At 39.1% G+C, this 26644-nt stretch overlaps 1 protein-coding gene across 1 annotated transcript; it reads right to left on the reverse strand.

Annotated features, from left to right (window-relative positions):
- Positions 1 to 856: 856 nt before the first annotated feature.
- Positions 857 to 24488, reverse strand: LOC131689371 (ubiquitin carboxyl-terminal hydrolase 31). The gene is made up of 6 exons (XM_058974419.1): positions 23839 to 24488; positions 20910 to 21095; positions 20703 to 20837; positions 20508 to 20642; positions 1966 to 4353; positions 857 to 1800 (listed from the first exon to the last, which is right to left on the reverse strand). Exons 1-6 carry the CDS (start codon positions 24262 to 24264, stop codon positions 1750 to 1752), a joined length of 3321 nt encoding a protein of 1106 aa, XP_058830402.1. The 5' UTR covers positions 24265 to 24488; the 3' UTR covers positions 857 to 1749.
- Between the last annotated feature and the right edge of the window lie 2156 nt (positions 24489 to 26644).

Consider the following 26644-nt stretch of genomic DNA (forward strand, 5'->3'; position numbering starts at 1 on the left):
AGTATGTTTTATGCCATTATTTTTTGTTATGATTTTTCAAAATTCTCTTGGTCAAGTCTCCCCGCAATGGGGAGACTTGACCAGAAAAAACGATCACAGAAAAACTTTGGTAACTTTAAAAATTCTGCAAAAAATCATGAAGACGCGCAATAGCTTTGCGCATTATATCTGAATGACTTTTGAGGGATTGAAGGCTTTTTTTAGAGATTTATGCAGTTTTAGCTGAAAACCTGATCAAGTCTCCCCATGTTCCCCTACTCAAGGAAGAGCAAGGAGTTAAACGAAAGTTTAGAATAGCTTGTAATAGCGTCATATGAGCAAGCTTAGAATTTTTTGGCGACGTAACTCTTTATCTTCTATCGCAGGAGTCAGGATATTTGGCATTTGAAATGCGAATCACCTGAATCTGCGGCATGTCCGGACTAGCGTAAAGTGACTTAGTACTTCATGCTGTCAGAACCGACAAAAAGTTAAGTCACGAAAACTTCCACACTAAGTACTTTGCGACGATGAAACTCAGGAATGACGATTAAACTCAGGAATGAGCTAGTTTTTTATACTCCACCAATTGCCTATCGGAGTGTTTTATTTGATCGACTTTTATGATTGTCTCAGCGATTGTGTCATATACTCATATGTGTTGCTAATTTACACGGTGTCGGCAGTTTTCACCCAAAGCTGCAAAGAATGTACCATGATGGGGATCTATCGTCAGTCGTCACAGATTTGGGTGAAAGCTGCCAACACCGTGTAAATCAGGAACACATTTGACTATATGACACACCCGCCTAGAATCGCTGTGTTAGCCCTGGAAGGAATATTTCGAAGAAAGCTCTCAATCATGCACACGATAGAGTGATCTAATAATAATTTACAATTTTTATTCTCTTTTCACAATCAAATAACTAACATTAAATTGTACTTGTTTCTGCATGCTTAATGTTTCAATTTTTTTCTTGTTTTCATCATTTATTTTTTTCAATATCTACGCTTAAATCTCGTATCTGATTTTATCACTCACTAAATTCTAAACTCTAGCTGAATTTTTACCCTTTTTTCTCGATTTTGTGTCTTTTCTTAGTTCCTACTAGGTAATCAGTTTCAAACGCTTACCATATCTACGTTCACTTTCAGCTGACGGTACACTATGTAATAAACCTTTCAAGATAATTGCTCTCGAAAATGTTTTTCGAATGTTAATTGGTTTTGCTTCGCTTAGGAAAAATGGAAAGTTGTTTTCGAACACGATGAGGATACTTCAATTTCAATCAAGTGGGTTAGATTACAAGAGGAACAGGAGTTTTCTATACATGTTCAATTGCCCTCAACAGCATATCAGTACCAGTTTGAGCTGACAACATCGTACTGATACGCCCCAAGGGACAGCCTAAATCGTCAACGATGGACTCTACACTCTATAGAAGAAATCAAATACACACGGGAATACATACTTACCTGGCGGGGTTGAATTCCATTATCCTGAATCGTTTGGTTTTTATGATTTACACAATAAATAATAATAATTAGTTGGTGGTTTTCGTACAGACAAACAAAATATTAACATAAAAACAATTGATAAAAATCATAAACTTTCAACAAACTGTTCGACACAAAACAAAAGAAAACAAAGAGGACACATCCGCGCTGGGACGCTTGTGTTGCTCACAAAATATGCGTATTTTTGGTGGATGCATCGGTTGGCCGCAGATTTTTGAAATCTCGTTCGCAGGGTATTATTTAAAACAGTCATTAGTTCTTCGGGGAAACCGTTATGAGCTTATGCGGAGTAACCGGGGATATCTGGAAAGTGGAAAAAAATGTTTGGTTGGCTTCAATTCATCACAGGTAATGAAACAAATAATGGAAAAAAAACTAATATTTTATAAATAACACATGGCGAATGACCCTGTGTGGTTAAAGCCCAATAAATAAATAATAATAATAAATAATATAAATAACACTCACCCAAAGCGCCCGGCTGCTACTCATCAGGTCGTCCACGTCGTCATCATCATCATCCAACGCAACCCGATCCAACCCTGCTGCGTGCGATTGTTGATCGATAAAGAGCAGTGTATCCTTGCTGCAGGTGTTGGCTCCGCGAATCATCGAAACGGCATCCGATTCGTAGGATTTATAGGTATACGACGATGGCCGATGGGGATTGTGGTGGTGATGATGGTGGTGGTGGTGATGATGGTGGCTATTTATGAACTCAGAAACTGTTGCATTCTCTCGCCACAGAATGTCCTGAAAATGGGAGTGGGACGCTGGCAGCGAAAACCGACTGCTGGAGTCGGATGACAGTACGCTACTTGAGTAGGATTTCTGCTCCACCGAGGGTTTGCTGATTGGAGATTGTCGCGGCTCCGGAGAGGAAGGCACTTCAATCGCGGTTGTTGTTGTTGAAGTGTTCTTTGATGGCTCTTCATTAAATACCTCAGCGACGGGTGGTTTGAGTGTTATTTCACAAGGCCCTGGTAACGTATCTGGTAGCGTGTCTTCCTTTATAACATCCACAATGCTTTGAGCTTCCACTTCAACCTGAACTACAGTTTGTGTTTTATTTTCCGTTTGATTCTTTTCGCTTCCAAAAATTTCTTTCACTTCCTCCCTTGGGGACGTCGGTTGCTCGCTAACATCACTTTCACTTTCGGAATGTATGGTTTGAACCTCTTCGATCTCCGCCTTCTTTGGAACAAGTGCGATATCCGAAGCGGCTGTAATAGGAACAGGAGCAGCCATTTTCGATGGATCTTCCCTTGCCTTCAACTCGGCTGACGGTACGATCGACGAAGGAGCAGCAATTCGTGATACCCAGTGATCTGCTCCGGAGCTAGAGCTCGTACCAGAGCATTCTGACCCATCAATCTTGCGTCTTTGGTAGAATAGAATGTATGCCTCGTTGTTAACTATCTCCTCTTGGACACGGTCGTTCGGAACTTGGGTCACTCGTTGATCGTCGAACTTGTACCACTGATGATCGTACGGGTTTTTACATGCTGCTGTGTAGTGTCCAGTTTCCAAGGTATCCCCCTGGTGGTAGCAAACAGCATACAGATCGTATTGATTGTCCATTACTTGCAGAGGGAAACTTTGCTGCTGAGAGGAATGTGTTGTGTGACGTTTCGATGACCTCCGCCAAGGACTCCAGTTGTCCTCAATTTCGGTAGCCGATGCTTCCACATTGGGATCTCGTGCCAAGTGCGGAGACATATCGAAGCCATTCAGAGGAAACTTTACTAGAGTAGTCAGTTTTGCAGCCTGAGGTCCCCGTAGTTGCTGCTGCCGAAAACGTTTGAAGTGGATCACCATTATGTCTGGAAGCGACCAGAGTCCGAGAGTTTTTACCACGGGGAGATACTTTTGACAATGGGGACATCTCCAAGCATCCTCAGCACTGAGCGTTTCCGCTTTGGTATAATGTTCGAGGCACTGTTCCAACGTTAAGGCAGAACTTGCCGGAATTTTCTCCTTCATTTGACTGACACTCTCGTGTTCTACAAACGGATCCGTCATATCACTAAAGAAACGTTCCGGATTAACCCACTCAATTAGCAGTTTTACGTGGGCTGGCCCAGCATCCGTTGGTAGCACCGATAGAGCCAAATCGATCATCTCAGTGAAGAGTGGATGTTCTACACTTGCTTCCAGAAAGGCATCCGCATCACAAGAAGGATCCTGAAGTCGCATTTTAAACATCTCCTGTAAAGGCGTACTGTAGGTAAACACTTCCGATTTCAGAATCCCAGACATCTCTTTCAGTAACATTTTCTGCAGTTCCACGTACGATACATCTCGATTCACAACTATACAGAAAGGAGTGCCGAAACGTCGAACCTCCCCGCTTACTACATCTCTCCTTGCATTACTAATACACAGCACAATTTGGGTCATCCCCTCGCCTACCAGTGGACTTTCGACGCAGTACACCGATCCTTCATCCCCTGTCGAAGAGGTCAAATGTGAATCACAGTATACTCGGGTAAACCCACAGTCGTTCATCTCAGCCAGTATCATCCTATCCACGGCGATCCCCGTATCGGCGTGTAACTGCTCTCTCAACACCATTACCGATGATCCATGCGGCACGCCGAGCCCCAGCAGCACCTGCTTCGGTTGTTGTGAAGCGTAAATGACCCGCACAAATACAGGTTGCAGTGTGAGCTGTGGCAACTGCACCGAGATACAGTGGAACGGATCGAAGGTATTGCTCTGCTTATGGCACCGCGGGCATGTCAACGACGAACGGAACTGAGCCTGAAAGACGGCCTGTACGAACGAGTTGTTACAGCGAATGTGATTCGCCAGGGTTTCAGCGGCGATCGCTTCGTCCGACCGGCCGTAGTTATTCTGGGGAAGAAAAGACAAAAAATAACTCGATTAATGATGGGTGGCATGTTAAAAACAATGGATCTTTTTTAGTAAATGTGATAATAATACTAAAGTGTAATTCGAACTCGGCCCGCCTAGAGAAACAGATTTTACAAAATCTGAAGGAATGATAACTATCTACCAGGTAGACACAGGTCCTCGGGAGGAGAACAACATTTTGCACATGTTTGTCTCCAGTTAATCATTATCAGTGTCGTCTCAGTGAGCCGTTTAGCAACTGATTTCCTCCCAACCTTACCACGATCTACTCAGATAGTCCCTGGTGGTGAACTCACCCTACTCCGACCGAAAGTTCCCTGACGGAGCAATTTCTCCAGACACAGATACCTGCTTCCGTGAGCCATTTAGCTCCCAGCTTTATCGAGATACTATCCAGCGTTGAAACTTCCCTGCTCCGACTGAGAGTTCCGTGGCAGCGGAATTTCTCTTGGTACCGATGTCTGTTTCGTGAGTCAATAAGACTCCATTTTTGTCGCGATATAGTCGGGTTTGTTGTATTAAATATTGAAAGATGCGCGATTACCATTAATAACGAAAAAATGATTATGAGAACATTATAAACAGACGATCTTATTGGTTAATGTGTACGGCATGCTTCCATAAGCAGTTCCAAAGTGAAAATATGTTCAGCAATGTTGTATTTAGTGTTGGAGTACATACTCCATGACATGCATTAATAACGAAAATTTCTTGAAGAATATAAACTACTCGGAAATACTCAACATTTTTAACGCATCTCGGTCAGAGCCGACCAACCGATCCATAAATGATGAAAGGTTTTAAAGGTCCGCTACAGATTTGTTTCACTATTTTTTTTCTTCTAATTTATCTAACACGGCTCAATGCGTTAGCACAACTGAGCCGTGGATCTTTCGTATTTTTACTAAGTTACTGCCTGTCCGTCGGGTTTTGTTGACGCAGCTTGCTGCTGCGTGTTGAGATCCTTTTTCTTTGCGGTGATGTATTACTTGCGGTATCCTCTGCAACTTGTGGGTCAGTTCGTCTGCCTTTTCTCGTGTTGTCGTCACGTCCATCAGTACTATTTTCATGCTGTTCATTTTCGGAAGTTCTAGTTTGTTTATTGTTCTTATTGGTCACTGTTGTAAATCTGCTTCATTGGCATTTGTTTGTTTATCCGTGCTGTTGGTTTAGAGGCATTTGATACAATAATTGTTTCTTTGCTTTTGGTTACAGCAGTTGGTTTGCTGATAGTGGGCACGATCATTATTGATTATTTGATTGATGACTGTGTATCAGTCTTGCGAGTGACAGATGGAATTTCCTTAGCAACCTCTGCGCTGTTTTACGTGGTGTAGCGGTTGATCACAGAATTGGCACGTAGGATTCTGTCCTGGATACGTGACTAATGTTCGCTGACTAAGACCTTAGAATGATTTGCATTGGATGGTCAGGTAGGAGGGGATAAGTTTTGTAGGATGCATTTACACCACACACTCACACATCGTTGCGAGGATCCAGGAAGAAGTTCCTCCAAGTATCTTTCTTAACGGTATACACTTCTCCGTATTACGACATAAGTTGTGTGATAGTGGCGGGATTAGTACGCGGTGCCAGGCCATGTAGCTTAACTTCAATTATTATAATTAATTATTAAAGTTATGTGTATGCTGTATAAAATGTCATTACATTCGCAAGTGTATCAAGTTGTTCTGCACAGCAAATGATTCTACTTGGTTAATGTTTTAGGATATAATCAGTAGGTATATCATGACGTAGATGGTGGAATTGCATTAACTTCTGATGTCTTATTCACCTTCAACAATTGGTCCATTTCACGAATCGATTGCCGGACATTTCGAAAAGTCAACAGCAAAACAGTTCTATCGTATCAGGAAATAAACTAACTTTGTTAACTTATGTTGTACCTATACCCTCAAAATCTTGAATTATAGCAAAAAAACTATTTTTCGGAACTTTTGGCATAAAACAATTTTTTGGCGATCATTTTTCACCCGTTTTGATTTTTTAATGTGTTCTGGAAAGAAGGAGAAATGAGATCCAATGGTATATTATGTTATGTTCTTTTATCAAAAATACTATGCTGTATTGGGAAAACAACCATAATATTGCGATGTTTTCATGAAAATTGCTCAACACTCCTATAAAGACGCGTCTTTGTTTTAATAATAATTTAGAAAGAAAATTTAATTTAACTTATTTTGATCAAAATCGGTTGAAAATGGCAGAGTTCTTAATTTTTTCCAAATTAGAAACTTGCTCACATGAAATCTTAAGGATTAGTTAGGTATTGTCGCGCACAATAGAATTTTATAATTATGTAATTATATTATTATATATATATATATATTTTTTTCTAATTTCAAGTTCCAAGTTTACACATATACTTTTGAATGTATGCGTAATCGAATAAAAAAATCTATTTTTTGAAAATTAGAAGTTAAAAGTTCATGTGAGCAAGTTTCTGATTTGGAAAAAATGTCTAACTCTGCCATCTTTCAACCGATCTTGATCACTTATACTAATATGCTCTCTCTAAATTTTTATGAAAAAAACGACAACAAATGTTGAGCAATTCTCATATTTTTCATGAAAAAATTGCAAAATAATGGTTACTTTTATATTGTTGTCTCAAAACCGCGAATATTTTAAACAAAATAGCATACCGTTTTCGTTTTTCCAAAACACTTAGAGAATTTAATAATCTGTTGAAAAATAACTGCGTAGAAAAATTTTTCATTCCAAAAATCCTTTTTCGCTTTAAATCAATATTTAGAGAGTATATTAAATTGATCAAGTGTGGTTTTGGGTTGTATTCGACCAGACCTACAGCCTTTAACAGATCACTTTAAAAGCAAATTCATTTTTTTTATTTTGTAGCACCGTGTTATTGTTCGTGTTCAACTGTTTGGAGCGAACGCGAATAAACCCCTTAAAGAGCTGTGCACGGCTGGTTGACGAATTAGTTTGCATCGTTACCTTCTATCCAAATATTTTAATTCCTAATGGTTAGAAAATAGCATACACAACGAAAATCCGGATTTGAAAACACTAGACCGAAGGCAGTTCGTAATTGGTTCCCATTAATTAAACAGTACCGAGACGCAAATATTGAACAGAAAGAATTGGGATTTTAGTCGGTGTCTATTAGTTAACCTTGTTGGATGGCCGGATATTAAATTTCACCATCGGGCGGGGAGGTAATTATTAGTATTCAGCCGGCTCCGCGGACTGACTGTAATAATTAGTTTGTGCAGCTCCGTGCTAGTAACGAGGGCCAATTGCAACAAAAATCTCCCACCCATAAGACATTTTCTTTGGAAAGCTAATTAGCCGTGATCAGCGCTATCAAACCGTCAACCAAGAATTAAATTTGAACATCAATAGCTTCACCAACGATTTGTGTTTCCGACGGGTCAAATTAGCATACACACACAGCATAATTTGACGGGTCAAATTAGCATACACATTAAATCATCTGACTGAAACTCATCCCTGATTGGTTCCCGCTAATTACATGCACCGAGCAGCCAATCTTGAGCAGTTTTTGTTCCAAGCTTCTCCTCTTTGACACTGGAAGTAAACTGATTTCATCCGCTGACCAACCCATTTGGCTTCGGACACAAACTGAACCAAGTACATGTCGTATGCGTGTGCGGCATCATTCGTGTGCTACATTTGTACTGGTTGCACCATACGTACGCTCGCTTTGTCTGGATGCGGTAAAAAAGGAAAAGTGAAGGGAAATCCACAGATAACAGACATTTAGACTAGAACAAAATTTCTTCAAAAACCTGTTAAACTTTCAAATTGATAAACGTTGGAAATGCGTGTTTCACTATTGCCACCTGCGCAACTGTTTCCTATACGTGTTTAACAGCTGCACTCTAAATACATTGTATCGATCAGTGCGCCATCTACAAACGTTTGCCAAACGTGTTTCAGACGTCTGATTTATTATGAATCTCAGTAGCGGGTATTTACACACGATTCAAATCGAGCCTAAACGTTTCGTTCCGGTCTCCAGTTTCCTTATCGGCTGAATCCACCGTCTACTGAGAAAACGCTACTAAGCCGAAGAATCCGTTTAGTTTTGTGGCCGCTAAAGAATATCTCGCAGCCGAAATATTGGTACTGGCAGGAAACGCACCCCGTGGAAACAAAAGGTCCAGGAATAACCCCCATTAGCTGCAGCTGGTCATTCGAAATGACGAAGAGTTGAACAAATTGCTCTTCGGCGTGACCATCTTTGTTGGCAGGTAATACGATGCCGAGGAAAAAAACCGTACCTACCCTTTTCAGGGCGACCATTGTACTCGTATGAAGAGTTTCGATTTGTTATTCCATTTTTTCATATTTTTTCAAACAAACTACAACTTTCTTGAAATCAACACACACACCTTAGAAACTTTTGGGGACAACATATTGAAATTGGGTAAAGTAAATTGACCAAAACTTTTGTGTGTTATAACGTATCATTTTAATAATATTCTGTAATTTTTTCATGCAAAAATATCGACAAGCGCCTCGGTGATGAAGCTTTTTGTAGAACGTCTCTGGAAAAAACACGATTTGCGGTGTCAACTGCCATCAAAAACTACTCAACCGATATATTTCAAATTTTGCATACACATTCTATGTAAAAAATACCTAACCCCTACGTTTAGTTTTCCAGATAATTTTTCGATCAGGGGGGTTTTTTACTCATAAAATGGCGGAATTTCTTTTTAGACGGCGCCGGTGGTTGAGTGGTAACCGTGACCGCCACTCATTCCAGTTGGCCTGGGTTCAATCCCAGCCAAGGTCGTTGAGATTTTTCTGAGGTGAAAAAATCTGAGGTCACGTCTTCCTTCGGAAGGGAAGTAAAGCTGTTGGTCCCCGGTCCATGAATTGATGAATCGATATCTAGTCCAGATAGTGGAGTCACCTCTCTGGCGTCGGTAAAGAAGAAGTAAAATCCAACTTCTATGCTCACTATGGAGTATCAGCCAGGGGTGGTTGCACAAGCTCAAGCATAAAATGGCGGAATTTTTCGTGAAAGGTAGCCATTTTTATTGCAAATGAGTAAAAAGCACTTTTAATTGAAAAGTTATCTCAAAAACTCAACGTAGGGGTTAGGTGAACAAAAACCTTCTTTAATCCACCTAGTGGTGCAATTGCATTCTTATTACACTTGATAAGCATATATAAGTGCACGACTGCCACGAACCTGATAAGCAGCATGTCGACGCTGACACACTTGAAACAAACAAAAATATAATATTTAAATAGTTTAATCAGCGTGAGACTTGTTGTCATGTTGTCTTCATGATAACATATTTCAAAACGAGGGGTGGTGGGGAAGGGGTATAAGTATTGGGACGGGAGGATGCGTCGGGAATTACCTAACTTATTTTGGTATACGGGGTGGATGAAGGGAATGCAGGAATGGGGTTGGTCTGAGAGAGGTGGAGAGAGAAAAGGAGGGGGGGGGGAGGGTTGAGAGGAAGGACAGAAAGTGGTAGATGGAGGGTTCAATACCGAGCTGCATATTATACCATTGAGACTAGGATAGTGAAAATTGGTCATCACCGAAGAGGCATTAGTTCTGGAATAAACCGGAACGCAGGACTTCCGGAATTATCAATAGTGGACAATATATTCCAATAATCTTTGATTCGCCATCAGTGGTGTGCGAATCAAAGTAATTGGATGTTTATTTCAATAGATTGTTAACCTATGAGGTATTACAATTGCACCGGTCTACCTATAACTCCGGAACCACCAGTCAGAACTAAATGAAATTCAACAGCAATCAGTGGGAGTATCATATCTTTGCTTTAAAATTTGTAAAAATCGGGTAAGAGTTTGCTGGGAAACAGATGTCACATTTGCTCGGGAATTAAGATCCGCCATAGGTGGCCAATGTGATCAAAGCTACTTTGATTGATCTAGCCTCGCAAATCCAGGTTATGTTGAACGTATTTGAATATGTATTACATCATTCGGACATCATACGGTTACCAGTTCTTATGGGAATTTTCAGTGTGATCGCACTCTTCAACCCGTAAGTCCGTCAACCATTTTCCGAAATTTAATGTGCTAATTTGTAAAGACCAGAAGAATGTCGGCATGGAAAGTTAATCAACGGAATCGGAAGCATTTACTGAGATTTACAAACGACTACCTAACATCACCAGTTGGCCACGCGGGATTGCCCATTAGTTTTGCTACGAGTCATTCAGTGTCTACGCTTTCCAGCATCGATCGTAGGACAAATTTCAGAGCTATTGTTTTCTTATATGAAGAAAGGTGATACCTAATAAGATTCGCGATAGGATAATCACACACGCAGAACGCAGGACCTGACCAGCAGGATAGAGTCGCTCAAGCACAGGAACTGAAGCGGACTTCCTGGCACAAGAAAACATCGACAAGGTGGTCTAGGTCGAATATCAATGTACAAGGATACAGCAGATAAGGTGATGAATGGAGGAGTTCCGGGTGAGAATTTTCCATTTTATTTAATTTATGGCTTATGAAATTTATCATCCTACTCTCACCCCATTTCCTTCCCTACGAACAAATTCTAACATCCGTAATACCTATGGAGATTGAGTGGGTTTCCCGTATCTTCTTAAGTAGGTATTCAACTAACATTTCCTTCCCTCAAGCGATTGTATGGACATAACTAGGTGTGCAGTGAACTATACTATTGTAGAAAAAGATTTCACTGTATCAGCCACCCACGACGAGTACGGTCATTCTTACTACTCTATGCTATGCTATCTCCTCCAGTCGACTTTCTATGCTTTGTGTGTCTTCTCTGCGCCATGCTCTAGGATGTGTGGAGCCCTTTTAATTAGAGGGGAGTCAATGATTTATATTTGCTACAATGGTTTTACAGCTGATGATCTAGAGAAAAGCAATCATGACCATGGAACTAGACTTGGCAATAAACCTGCTTTCAGGAGTCTAAGGTTCCATCCGAGAGTTTCATTTTAAACTCATAACTTCTATAATGTATACTCTTCTTTTTATTTCGCTTGTTTCCCTTCTGTTAGTCACCAACCGAACGAAAATAGCCATTCTGCCATGCTCGAATCTGATATTTATACTTAAATACTAAAACTAGGAAATAATAACATATATTTTTTTCACGAAATAATCTCTTAAGGACAATGAAAGTTTAAAGCACAGGTGCAAATGCTGATTTTATTTTTGGATCGGAGTCGCTCTAGGTTATTAGAGCAAACCTCGAGCGACTCGGATCTAAAACCGAAGTCAGCATTAGTGTGGAGGAGAGCGAGTAAAGGCGCTTTAACCTACGCCTAATGAGCCAAGGCAAGGTGCAAATACCTCTGTCCCATCCCAAAGGGCAAACGGAGTGACATTAACAATCTTAGCAAAGTAACTCCCAACGTTTTATTCTAAACCTCTATAAACTGAAGCGGTCAGTACGGTTGTCCTCGTTTCTTCCTCATGCAAGTTTCAAAACAATTCGTTGGTTGAATTGTTCATTAAATGAATAATTCAATTGCCGTATAATTTTGAAATATCTTCAAACCCAACTCTGCACAGTAGGCCTGGCCGTTTTAATATTTACGACATATTATAATATGCTTCAAATATTGATATTAACAAGAAAGACACTAAAGAATAACTGCAGTGTTTTCAAGGATACTTCTCAGTGCTGGCTGTATAAGGGTTAGAATAGAATAGAATAGTCGCACTCTTGAATCCGTAACTCTGGAACCGAAAGTCCGACTAACTAAAAATTCAATAGCGTCTTATGGGAGCGTTGCACCGTTCATTTGAAGTGTTATAATGAACGGAACAACGCTCCCATAAGTTAACGCACCCAACTAGAGACTGGGAGATCGCAGGTTCGATTCCTGCTTGAAGACGTATCTTTTCTCAATGTTTCCAATAAAAAGCAAACCAGTTTCTATATTCTCACCGTTCCGATCATTCTTTCTCTGTCTCTTTTCCAGTGGACACGTTCCTAAGTATAATGCATTCGTTAGCTCTTCGCTGCCAAAACTCTTTGATTTCCAGCCTTGGTCATCAACAGGACAAGCTGACAATATTGGGATTTTCGATTGATTGACGCCGGTGTAGTGGAGTGCACTGGTTCAGCACCATTTTTGCACTTTCTAGTAGAAGTGCAGAAAACTGGGTACACCGGTGCACATCAATCGGAAATCCCATATATTACCGTTGGTGATATCAACTCAATTGTTGAGGAATATCGCCTTGCAGTCTCCGACAAGAATTTTGACATCGTCGTCTTCGTCGAAACGAGGTTAAACGATGACACGTTTTCCAGTCAAATGTTCGGTTAGTCGCAGTTTGAAGGTACGAGTTATCGAGAAGACTTGCTGAGATTGATCGAGCTTGGTGACCGTAAGTTGTACTTTTATACGTTGTACGTCTTACCCGAGCGAGCCCGTGATATTGAATATGTTGACGCACACTGCAGCTCTGGTTTTACTATTCTCGAATGGGTCTGGGTCAATTGGCATAAAGTCATTTAGCATAAGGTCATTTGGTATAAGGTCATTTAGCATAATGGACATTTGGCATAATTTTGAGAATTGATCACACTTAAGGTCATTTGACATAACGGACATTTGGCATAACTTTGAGAATTGATCACACTGAAGGTCATTTGGCATAACGGTCGTTTGGCATAACGGATATTTGGCATAACTGACATTTGGCATATCGAACATTTTGCATAATTTTGAGAAGTGATCGCACTGGGTTTCATTTACCATATTTTCAGCTACAGGGAAACACATAATTTAAGACTGTGCGAGAAATCATGTAATTCGTAATAGCCGTGCTACTGCTGAAGGACTATCCGTATTTTTAATTAAGGAAAACAGTGATTTAGCATAACGGTCGTTTGACATAGGTATATGTAGTGATAAAGTTATTAATTACCAGGATGTTTTTTGAGCATATCCTTCCTTGTATGTATTATGTATTTTGATTGCATGCTGACAATAACGTTCATCGTTCGAGGGAAAGTTAGTTATGCAGTTGTAAGCAGCTGACATGTAGATCAAATGTTTGAGTATAACGGCAACTATCTAAATATTTAAATGACTTTAAATGAGTTGGTTTACCAATAGTACTAAAATTTAACTTGAACCAAAATTGATTAGATTATTCTTCTTTACCAATTAATAAAAAAAAACATTTACGACTAATGTGGCTACGCCACATCGCTTCAAGTCACGTGCTGTCCGACATCGCTGTCGCTCCGTCGGACTTAAACTAATTTATGTTTTTAGTAATCCGGGCAAACGAGTGGATCGTAGGTTTGCTTGCGATGGGCCGCCGCTTCCGACTCAGCGACTTTGCGCCGCTTCGGATTCTTGGTCTCGGTTATGCGGCAAAGCCACATTGCACCTGCTTCGCCCCAAGTGCTAGAGCAGTGTAACAAACGACGGTTGAATACATGTAAGTTCATTCAATAAATCAACATGACGAAATCCACAAATGATAACGTAAATAATTCGAAAGAACAGCTCATGATATTAAGGAAGATAATAAGGATAATTTTAATTATTGAAACATTGTATGGAAAACCAAAACTCACTTGCGATCGTAATAATAACAGCCAAAATAAAACATACGTCGGGTGAGTCGCAGTTCTACACTATACTATACCTAAACGTGTGTCATAGCAAAGAATACATAATTGCAAGAATGAACAAGCACAAAAATTTCAAAAATGAAACGCAAAAGAACTGCTCATCTTTAAAAGAAGGCAAAATCAGTTATAAAATGTTAATAATTCACTCGAAATATAATCTATATTAGGTAATAAATAACAATACATTATTATTATTGCTTGGTGCTTAAACTTATGGGTCATTCCCTTGGTAAACTACACATTCGTTTGTTATGCCAAATGACTTTCAGTGAGATCACTTAGCAAAATTATGCCAAATGTCCATTATGCCAAATGACCTTCAGTGTGATCAATCCTCCAAATTATGCAAATGACAATTATGCCAAATAACCGTTATGCCAAATGTCTATTATACCAAATGACCTTCAGTGCACAGTGGTCCAGAATGCAAATTTAGCAGGAATTTTGAGATTTTACTAAAACTAAACAACTTAGCCTTATTAAGTCTTTGGAGAAGTTTTCGTAGTTTATGAGCCCCCTCTTTTTGTTAAAACAACAGTTAGGGTGGTTCTAATTTTACCAAGATCAAAAAATTAACTTTTTAATCATTCTAGCTAGAGCCAAACGACCCGCAGCGAAGTTGTAGAACGACAAATTTTGGAAAAGTTTTCTGAAGACATGTAAGCTCTATCTGTGATACTTTTTTTTTTTACAACAAATTTATTTAGAATAAAGCTGTATTTCAAAGAAACACCCTAACCTCCGACTTAGGGTGTTTCTTCGAAATACAGTTTTATTCCAATAACTTTTACTGTATTCATTTAAAACTGAAGTAGTCTTCAGACAACTTTAAGATTGTTTCAAGGCGAATAATTTGTTTCATGGTACCATATATCTAGCTATTTCCGTTGAAAAGTTATGAGCACTTTTCGCCAAAGATGAGGTTGCTTGGAATAACAATATCACTCATTTGGGGCAAATAAAAGATAATTCTTTTTAAACTATAAATAAGGTCATAATTAGAGTTATAATTGAGCAAAAAATGGCGAATATTTTTTTTAAATTTCATAAAATTGATTTAAAAAAATCTATTTTTGAAATATTAAGTGCTTATGTCTTCGGAACAATAAAAGCTAGAGTTTTGATGTTTTAGAAGAAAATGTTCGTCTTCAAAAACATCTGAAGGATAGGTTGGAAAAAAATGAAAACTGAAAAAAATGAAAACTGAAACTCTTTGTAATATGTTTAAATTACTTTCGCTGCGAACAATATAAAAAAGGAAGTTTCGTTTTCATGATAAAATATTACACTTTACAATACTTTTCTATTAATTTAAATAGTGGGTAGGGTGGTTCTAAATTTTTAAAATCAGAAAATTAACTTTTTAATGGTTCGAGATAGAGTTTCGCTGTCTTCCAGAAAATTGAAGAAAATGAGATTTTAAAAAACTTTGTTGAAGACACTGAAACTCTAGGTCGTATACTTTTCATTGTACAAGAAATTTACCAAAAAAATTTAGGGTGTTTCTTAAAAAATGGGTTTCTTTGTATAACTTTTGCAGTTTGGATTTTTCATTAAGATCAGTTTAGAAATACTTTCAGATATCTTGAAGGAGAACAATTTGTCTTAATATATTGAACCTCTAGCCTCGCTCGTTAGAAAGTTATATATACTTTTTACTAAAAATAAACTATTTTTTGAGTAAATATTGCAAGATATAAAAAAAGATCGTTTTTGCCATTTTTTGGTAATCTATACTACAAAGCATGCTATTTCATATGAAAGCAACAGTACTTAATGTTCAGTGCCCGAATGGAAGATAATTCAATTTGAAAAAGTTATATTTTTTATATAAAAGTTCTTCTAACTTGAAAACGAAAAAGTTAAGTTAAGTAGTTGGTGTTTTAAACAAGTTATGCGCCCTAAAATAATCTTCAAGTTGTCCAAAGGGTACTTTAGCGTAAAATGAAAACTTCAAAAGTTATAGAAATAAAACCGTTTTTAAGGAACACTCTAAAGCTTACATTTGAATTTCTCGTGCAATGGAAAATATAAAAGCTAGAGCTTGCATGTCTTCAGCAAATTTGTCTAAAATGTGTTGCTCTACAACTTCATCGAAGAAAGTAAAGCTCTATCTCAAACCGTTAAAAAATTCTATTTTAAATATTGCTAAATTTAGAACCACCCTAACATCGGTTTGAACAAAAAGAAGGGCCTTCCAAAGTACAACAACTTTGCCAAACATGTTGTAAGGCTGTCATTTAATTTTAGCAAAAAATTAAAATTCCTGCTAAATTCGCATTCTGGGTCACTGTGCAGTGTGATCATTCCTCCATATTATGTCAAATAACCGTTATGCCAAATGTCCATTATGCCAAATAACCTTCAGTGTGATCATGATCCTTCAAATTATGCCAAATGACAATTATGCCAAATAACCGTTATGCAAAATGTCCATTATGCCAAATGACTTTATGCCAAATGGCCCGCTCCCTTCTCGAATATGCTATATCGGTTGATGAGATCATCGTGCTAGAAGATCTCCATCTCTTTAGCATTTTGTGAAAATTTCTCCCGTAATCGATTTCTTTATCCCGGATTCCAATCGCGTCATTCTTCACTCAAGGGTAGTGAGGCTTCTTAGCGGTTACAGCTCAGCCACATACTACAATTAATGCCATTGCTAGCGAGAATCACCATCACCTTTAGTTTTGTGTTATCAGCGATCAGGTTTCTGCTTCCTCTCCTCTAGTGAAATCATTAGCACATCATCCTCCATTGACAGTCACGATCGATCGCACCCTGGCGCAGGATTTCAATTCGGTCCTATGACTTCCATAAAGCCGACTACCGCATTATCTTAGACTTTTTCTCCAATCTCGATTTGGCTAAATATTTTGGACCACGAAGATGTTGATATCACAGTTCAAACAGTTTTCACCGTTTTGGGGTTATGTTATTGACAGGCACGTTCCGAAGAAAGTTCATCATCAGCAAATCGGACCTCCTTGGTCTAGTCCCGGTTGTGAGTCAAACTCTTAGCGCTATTGATGTCAATAAAACGATGATTACCAGAGCTTGCTCTCGGCTTAAATTGTTTTTCAACCCGAGACCCGACGGATTCCCTTCAGTACTTTTGAAAAGGAACACCGACGACGAACAGCCATAAAAAGAAAAATAGCGAGCGATCAATAATTACCGTGGAATTATTTCATTGAGTGCTGTTTCACATCTGGGCGTTCAGTAGCAATGTCTAACATCCTATAGAGAGTAAGGCACGTCGCGCTTAAACCGATGGTATTTACACAGACCTGACTACCGCTTTTGACAAAGTGAATATAATACAACAATTGCAGTTGTTTCAATCCTATCTCACAGATCAAGGAATAGTGGTTGCTGTTGGAGATTGTCAGACACCCACATTTATTTATTGATTTATTAAAATAATTCAACTGACAAAAAATGGTCTTAATGAATAGCAGGAGTCAAGTCATAAAAATTGTTGACCGCGAAACTTTCTATGCGAACTTGTGCGATGGTTCACTAAATTCGAACAGATCCTCGACCGTGGAGAAAGTTCGAATACATACGGTTATCGGTTCGTTGACTCCAAACGTCGTACGGTGCAATCGATGTTATAGTAAGCTAGATGAGCGTAGAGAACGTTGCGCGGCACAAAAATCAAGAAGGAACAGGAGTCAATGTCAGCGTTGAGAAGTTTTGCGCTGTCTGCGTTGTTTCAGTCTGTTGAGACCGATCAAGCGACATCGAGCAGGATACGGTGGAAGGTCTAGTGGATTCCGCCATGGAAGGCCTCGTAGTGCGAGTCGGACAAATCTCTTCTGCACGCGTTCAATCCGTAAGTTTCATGTAAGCTGATAAGGGCTCCAAATCAAAGAAGCATTTTCCAGAAGTGGGCGAACCAGCGAACAGTATAACGCCTTCATACAAGGCGGCTCCTTGAAATCTCGGCTAATTTTAGAAATGAAGCCAAGTTGTCGGGTTGCTTTAGAGATTAAAGCTTAGCGATGCTTATTGAACGTTAGTTTCGTATCCAGCAAAACGCCGAGGTCGGTGACGCAATCAGTGAGCCTTTGCCCATCGATTTGGTAGTCGTAACGTATCGGACTGAACATGCAGTGAAAAGTTATCACTTGGCATTTTACAATGCTAAAATAATTAGCCAGCTTCTACACCAGTTAACGAATGTATTCGATCTTGAAGACGGATGCAGTCGTCGATAGATCGGACTACGAGGTACAATTTCAAATCATCGGCGTAAACCAGTATGCACCCCAAGCCAAGCAACAGAGCAGCATCGTTGAAAAATAATACAAACAGTAGGAGTCGCATGTTGCTACCTTGAGTGACTCCAGATTTGTTCGTAAATTGAGAGGAAACACAAGAGCCAAGCTGCACACGTAGGACTCTTTCACTTAAGTAAGAATTAAGTCATTTAACAAAATTCCGTGATGTGCCCAGCCGTGATTTTTTGGTTAATAATATTCAGTGGTCAATGCAGCTTTTAGGTCCGTGTAAACTGCAACAATTTGTGCCTTATCGTCCATCTGCCTGATCCAAGTTGATGTGAAATCTAGAAGATTTGCATTTCTACGTGGGTAGTTCCCAAGAGAAGTTACTTAGGGCCGTTGATATTTCTTCTTCTCATTCGTTCTACTGAAGATTGCATGTTAATTCAAAAACAGCCTTCGCTGATTGGTGTAGCACGAACCGCATGTGTGTAAATCCGAAGAAGTGCTTGGTGATCTCATTCTTACGAAAAAAGACCCAATCAGTTTTAACTATCGTCTACTGGATACAGAAATTGAACACATTAGGCATGTGAAGGATCTAGGAGTGATATTAGATTCGAAGCTTACGTTTAAATAGTACGTCTCCTATACAATTGCCAAAGCATCTCGCAAGCTTCAAGATAGCCAAAAATTTTACGAATATTTATCGTCTCAAATCGCTGTGCTGCTCTTTGTCCCAAGCTATAATAACGGTGTTGAGAGAATTGAGTCCGTGCAATGACGCTTTTTACGTTTTGCGCTTCATAGGTTGGCGTCTGCTTAGTTACGAAAGCCAGTGCCAGCTGATGCATTTGAAGCCCCTGCTCGTTCGAAGGCAAAACTTTGTTCATTGCTTGTTACTTTTCGCGGTCATCTGGATTGCCCAGTTATCTTGGAACAGATTAACATGAATGTGGCACCTCGAACAACGCGAAACAACCTTATTCCAGTTGCCTAACTATGCAAAGCAGTTAATACACCTGGCACTCTTCAGCATCCGGCAGGACTGCTCTCGAGCCCCATTCATCTATAATTTATTGTCCGCTAAAGTTGAATGCTTTTCAATATTCGAATGTCTGAATCTTCCAACACGTAGTCGAGCTCTCCGAAATAACTCTCTTCAGCGACTACATTTCAGGAGAGCCAACTACGGTCGCTGTTACCTTAGCATGTTTTCAACAGTATTGACACCGCATTTGACTTCTACTCGACGAGAAATACAAGTAAAGCAAAGTTCCCTTAAATGGACAAGGTACTAAGCACCACCATTGGAACCAAGGCGCTTGTTGATGTATATACAAATAAATAAATAAATTTTCTTTTCCTTTGTAAAAAAAAAAAAATATTTCAACATTGTAACCTCCTAGTTTTAAGATATCCAAAATGTAAAAACAAAAGTATTTGGCACCGCCAAGCTAACGCATTTGTGCCTATCAAATAAACGAAATGAATAAAAAAAAAAAAAAAAATAAGCAAAAACAGTAATGTTAGACCTCGAAAAATCGGATCGCTTTAATGCATTTCGGTCAACCAGGTTACTCGATCTTGGGCCGTCAGTTTGCAATCTCCCAGTACTCCACCAAAAGAGTATCTTCATCAACGACCCTGGAAGGGCGATCTGCTAAAAATAACATTAGCTGATTTTTCAACTGACTATGGCATGGAATTGTCAAATGTTACTCCAACATTTCTCGCCAAACGTTCTTCAATTCAATTATACTGTTATTATTATTCTCAACCGACACATCCTGTCACTGACCGGTTGCCACCCTATCACGTCATTCTGCATCTTCCCTGCCACACTAGAAAAACCCTCCCTAGCTCGTATTTGCTGCGGCAATTCTAGCTGACGGTTTGGTCAAATGGAACGTTATCAATTAGCGTACGGTCATTATCACTCCCAAATAAGCGATATGTTGTGTGACACAATGTGCTCTGAACTCGTCAAGCATCCAACTATTCCTGCTCCGTTTCAATTAAAGCGAAATCTGCATCAATCCAGAATTGATAAAGAGAAGTTCGCCTATAGTCCCCGATCGCGAAACTGCACGTCACAAAGTCACGGTCGTGATGTGACAAACATACTAATTAAACGACTTTTAACGTCGCATCGTTAACTTCAAAGCATACAGCATTTGTGTCAGCTTTCAACGTGAATTTTTCATTCTAGAAAAAACGGCACGCTCGCTCATACGAGGATATCCGTATCTACTTACCTTGATCGCTTTGTATTTCCGCTTACTAGCCGTATTGAGGTCCTCGTGCACCTTATCCAACAACCAGAAGAGGAACTCCTGCGCATCGTGCTGCGTGGAACTCCGGAATTGACTACCGTATCGGTCTACTGCGGCCTAAAATGGGTGAAAGTGGTTAATCGCTTAGGGAGATGACTTCCGAGATGAATAAATTACCTTAAAGCTTGAGCTATGCTCGGGGGCATCTTTACAAGTCCACAGCGCTTTCAGCACCAGTGCCAACTGTTCGGTGAGCTCTCCCTTAGTTCCGAACTTTTTGGCATTGATCTTATTGCGGCGCTTCAAATCCGCCTGGTGGGAAACAGTACAAATTGGTTAGTTCTTTCTACGTCCCTTGAGTAGGATGTCAAATGTCGAACCTACCTTGTATTGATCTAGAACGAAATACTCGGCCAGTATGTCAGTGTGGCTGAGACACTGCAGGACGGCATTCATGAAGCAGGTGTTGCCGTGATTGCGCAGCCCGATCACACCGGGAACCGTGTCCGGGGGCCAAACGAAACCGTTCATAGGCGCAGCTGGTGGAACGCGGTCCCCTTTTTGATTGCCCTGGAAAAGCGAAGTTTTAAAAGTGGGATACGGCGAATATGCGCTAGAAAGTGCGCGTTTATTGATATGATTGATATGCTAAATAGAGTGCTGTAGAAGTTCCGCTTTACATTCCTGAGGGGTGTTTGGATTGTTGTTCTACACTGAGCAAAAAGCATCTGAGAATTTCATAAGTCTCGGCATATGAACCAACCTTCTGACGATGTCATTGAACGCTTTAGAATGTCATAGGCAGGCTTATGAATTCATTGATCTTTATTAATGCACTCCATAGACGAACAGATAATGTATTTCATAAAACAGTCTTATGACTTCGCTCCAATATATGCCTTTAAGAATTTCATAAGTTTTTCTCATGAAACCCATATGAGATCTGTTATTGATTCTATAAAATTGTGTTTTGTTTTTCATAAACGTCACTTTTGTGAAAAGTTCATAATTGTTTCTTATGAATTCAGTACTGGCCTGGACGACCAACCAGGAGTTAATAGTTTCAGCACTTTTTGATTACCGCTGTTTGAAACAAAAGAAGTGAGATTTTCAGTAAAATTGCAACAATTTTAAATTGTTTTTATGTTATTGAATAAATTACTGTAAGCATTAAATCTGTTTACATGGTTATGATTTTTACAGAAGATATCCGATTATTTGAAATGAAATAAGTTGTGCCTATAATTAGTGTCTGACGCGTATTTTATAATAATCAAAATCATTTCAGAAGTAACAATCATTATCATTCAGTTGTCAAGTCCAGTTTCCCAGTTGTCTAAGCCCAGTTTCCCAAGAAATATTGACGAAGCGTTGCTCATTATGTACAAATTTTAATATTTAATGAGAGTTCTGAAGGGATCTATACTAGGCGGTTAATTTGTCATTGACGTTCATGTTTGACAATTCTCAATGATTTGTTTACTTTGTCAGTTGCGTGAGTTGGAGTGCAACGGGTGCCCATCTGTACATTCAAACTCACGTAACTCCCATGTAAACAAACCACCGAGAATTGTTAAATGAAGTTCATCCGGCTCATTTTGTGGGGTTATGTCAGTTGGTGTAAAACCTAATATCCTCTCAAGGTTGATTTTTTCTGTTGATTTTTTGTCTACTAAAAATGCTCGAGAAATGTCAGCCATGTTCTTTTTTTATATAAATGCACAATAATATCCATAAATAAAAAACTTATGGCATTCATTCGAACATTGTAATGAATTTCATAAGACTGCTCTATGGAAATCGTTATTTTTACTATGTTTTCTACTTATAAATGTCAGCAATTTTCATAAATGGGCAGCTATGGCGTTCATTCAGACATTTTCATAAATTTCATAAGACTGTCTTATGAAAATAATAAGAGATGGATTTGGAAAATTTCCCCTCCAAATCATAAGACAGATTTATAAAATCCATTTAAAATCCTTATGTCTGAAAGTCATAAGACGTTTTTATGGAAATTCAATGTAAATTTTGCTCGGTGTACAACTTATAAATTATTTCCCCCGTAAAGATCAAACCACTCAGCATGGTCAGTTTTGGGAATCAAAGTGTACCATAATGGTATACTGCAAAGTTTGAAGTCCACTATTGCTGAGTTTGGTATTGTTCCCGGGTTATGGTCGCTCTCAAATATGTGCATATAATCTTTATAAACATTAGAACGGACCTGCTCTGACTCGGAACTAGAAACCATTGGATGAGAAATTTAAACTCATCTTACGCAACTGTCACCTTACTATTTCTTGGTTTTGACCCTTTTAGTAGAACCTAAACGATATGCAACGAGCAACTATTAAGAATAACATTTTCAACCGGTTTTCTTCCTAAACGTCGCCAGATGCTACATCTGAGCTTCATAGAGTAAACAGGCTGGCCGAGTCTTATCTACGATACACCAAATTTTCTGTACTAATCCACAGTCCACAGCCCTCGAATGACTTGTCATAATCGGACTCCTAATCATCGCGTGATTACATCTGTAAACAACTCCACTAATTAACGATAGGAATGTGCCACTATCCGCATTGCTTGGGGATAATTTACACATATCAATTATATTCTGCCGTCCGCCGCAAATTTAATATCTTTGCCATCGCGGCAGCGGAAGAATTTCACACACCGATCGTCACACCCCTCGATCGATCGAGTGATTGGGAGCAATCAACGAAGAAGGTCAATTATATTTCAGCAAAGCGGCGTAATCATCCGTGCTGTGTGTTCACTCTCTCCACTCGACGTACGGACGCATTCCTCTTGACTTCTTTCCGAGAGCTGGGCGGTTTAAAAACACTGCCCGTGTACCGCTCTTTGGCAAAGCACTATCAACTAGGGTTGAGTAGTCCATTGTGGACGGGATGAATTTCTTCCAATCTGTTCAATGACCACTGCTATGATCTGAATCTAGATCCAAATCATCTCAGCACCTGAGCTCATTCAAACCTCGATTTTGCATGGCAACAATCATCGTGTTCACCCTACAGTAGTGAAGTGGCTTTACCCCACTCGTGTCGATTGTTACGGTTTTCACAATCGGTGCTATATTCTTCGAGCATCATTGTCATGTGTGAGCAATTTTTGAGGAGCAGCTGCGCTGCTACTTTTGAACAGTCAAAAGTTATTACTGGTTCACCGCACTCACTACCGTCTAAGTTGATGCGAAACAATTTCAGGGCCAGTTTTACGAATGTCTTACTACTCGCTTTCCAACCCACCCCATCGCGCACTGAACTCAACAATTAAAGAGACCACTTACAGCAAGATTGACATATGTCATTTGTTGTGCAATGCGATTGATGAACTTTTTCACCGATAAACGCCTGAAGATTTTCCTCTCCGAACCGTTCCTGGTATCGGAACTAGCATGAAATTTTGTATCAATGCCACTTCCGCCTTTCCCTCCCGTCGGTCCACCGCCGCTGTTGATGGAATTTTGTTCCGAGGTCACAACGCTCGCATTCGTCATCGCTGCTGCTGCTACCGACGTTGCGACAGTTCCGGATTTTTCCACTGTTTTTCTAGACTGAGCGCTCTGGAAGGGATTCCGGGACAAGGAGAAAGCTCTTCTCAGTTTGCTTGCTCCGGTCGAACCCTTCGACAGCGATTGTGGATTGACGGAACTGCTGGTAGGTTTCTCGCTTCGGATCGTCCCTGCGCTGGAATTGTTTTTCGCGTTCTCCATTTTCCCTGGCGCTTCAGATTTTAAGCCCTCGTTTGTTCCTATTTGTTACTCGTTTACTACACCGAAAAGCACGTCAGACAAAAACTACTACCGAAATTTCACTAAAGAACCGTCTCTCAGCAAGGCAATTTTGCACGATTACTAAACTTTCGAGAGTAATTACGGCAACCCATTCTACGATACAGTTCCATTTGATTGAATGCAAAGACGAACACTCGTCGATTTGTTGGGGTGTGAGGATACTAATCTTTTCTCAGTGTGTGTGCCATCAGTCGCTGAGGTTATACAAAAATGGAGGGGAATATAACGCACACACCACTCTTCGTTTACGAACTGGCGTGACAAGTATGCATGACGTCAGCGGCAGGGCTGTGTGAATTATTTAAATGATTAGAAGTGCTCGAATTTCTTTCTTTCCCGCCTGTTGTTACACTGAAAATAATTTATTAACCACAAAATTTTCAAATTAGTTGCATAGTTTTTAAGCGGACCCTACACGAGCAGAAATATTGACAATAAACAAATTATTGATCAATATATTGATCGCGTAAGGACATTATGGAAATATTAATTCTGTAGAATACAAATGGGATTGACGGATTGAAGCAGTCTTGTCAATATTTTTATTGACAATATTCCTGTCTTGTGTAGGGTTCGCTTTAGAAGAAGAGTTACGCAAATAGTTAAGCAAGTAAATATACCTATCAAACACTGAAATAGCCAATTTCTTTATTTGGATAAACGCCGGTTTTCAATTAACTAGTAATTACCTAAAAACTGGTTTTCAGCAAATTGCAAAATCAGGTTTCATCCAATTGCCCGAATAGAAATGTACAGAAACAAAACCATGATTTTCACTGTGACAGTTTTTTGTAATTTTACAGTAATTTACAGTTAATTCTAGTATTACGCTACAACGCAAAAACAATAAACTTTAACGTTTCTACAATAAATTTCATTGTAAAATCGATTTTAACAGTAAAAAAGGGGGTGGTTATGTATCTTAACATTGGAAAAAAATATTTTTTTTTCATACATTTTTCTCTCGAAAATAGTTAAATTTAATCTTTAATTTATCTTTAATTTGTAATTTTATTGAACACGACAACCTGTTAGAACAGACTTTGAATTAGGTCAAGGAAGTTACTTGGATAGCGGTAAATACATAAGATACAAATAAAGTTACAAAAAAAAACTAGTTAAAAAAAAAGAAAAAAAATAAACTAAAAGCAAAACAAAAAGGAGTGTAACTAATTAATTTAATGTGAATTTACTGTATCAGTTTTTTGCTGAACAGTAAAATTGATTGTTACATGAAGTTTTATTGTAAATCTACAGCGTGAACTCTGCGTCGAACAATGTTGAAACAGTAATAACTATAATATTTATAATTTTATGATTGTTTGTAGGGTAAATGCTATTGTAAAATAAAATAAAAATAGAATTATTCTATTCGGGTAGTCTATCATATACAAAAAAACACTAGAGCACTCTAGTTAGAGTGTGGCCAAGAGGCCATGACGTATCCAAACGAACATGAAATTTGACGTATTCACAATAGAAATACGTCAGATTTCTGCTCGTTTGGATACGTCAAACGCGTCTTGGCCGCATTCTAACTAGAGTGCTCCTAAGACAAGACGTGACAATCGGCTTCTTATTTTTCCTTCAACATTCTTCTTTTCGCACATTTTCACCCTGCCGAAATCTTCCGAACAGTGTTGCTATTTTCATTAATGAAAATGGAGTCTTGTTAATTTATTTTATGCCGGAAATATTTTCTATCTTGAATCCACTATATTGATGAAGGGCACCGTTTTTCCATGTAATGGGTGTTTGGTAAGGTTTGATGAAGCCATTATCTGATAAATTTTAGATCATGTAATTAAATTTTTTAGAGCGGGAGAAAAAGCGCGATACTCATTAATTTGCATGGGAGCAAGCTCTATATTAGCCTCGTAAATACACAAGGCGCTGAATGTACCATCATTGCCAGCTTCTATACGTATGAAGATGATATTATCATCGTATTTTGTTTTTAATTTAATGATCCAGTTGACTCCCCACATGTAACAAATTGTCACAAATTTATCTATACCCCCCTCCGCTATCACGTAACAAATTCTTCAGTATTCGGAAATGAATCACACACCGGTGAGTCGGCAGCGAATCTTCCTGTAACGGCGACCCCATCAGGGCTTGCGTACGCACGAAATATCTGTAGGTACCCCTTGAGACACAAAACAGTTCCTCCTTCGAACACTCGTACATGTACGTGGAATAATATTCTCGTCAATCCATTCAATACGCTCTGTAAATGATTATAAATCAATGCACTAAACCTGTTACTAAATTCGTTTTGAAATTTGTGTTTCAACTT

This window comes from Topomyia yanbarensis, chromosome 3, assembly GCF_030247195.1.
Source record: "Topomyia yanbarensis strain Yona2022 chromosome 3, ASM3024719v1, whole genome shotgun sequence".
Taxonomy (NCBI): Eukaryota; Metazoa; Arthropoda; class Insecta; order Diptera; family Culicidae; genus Topomyia; species Topomyia yanbarensis.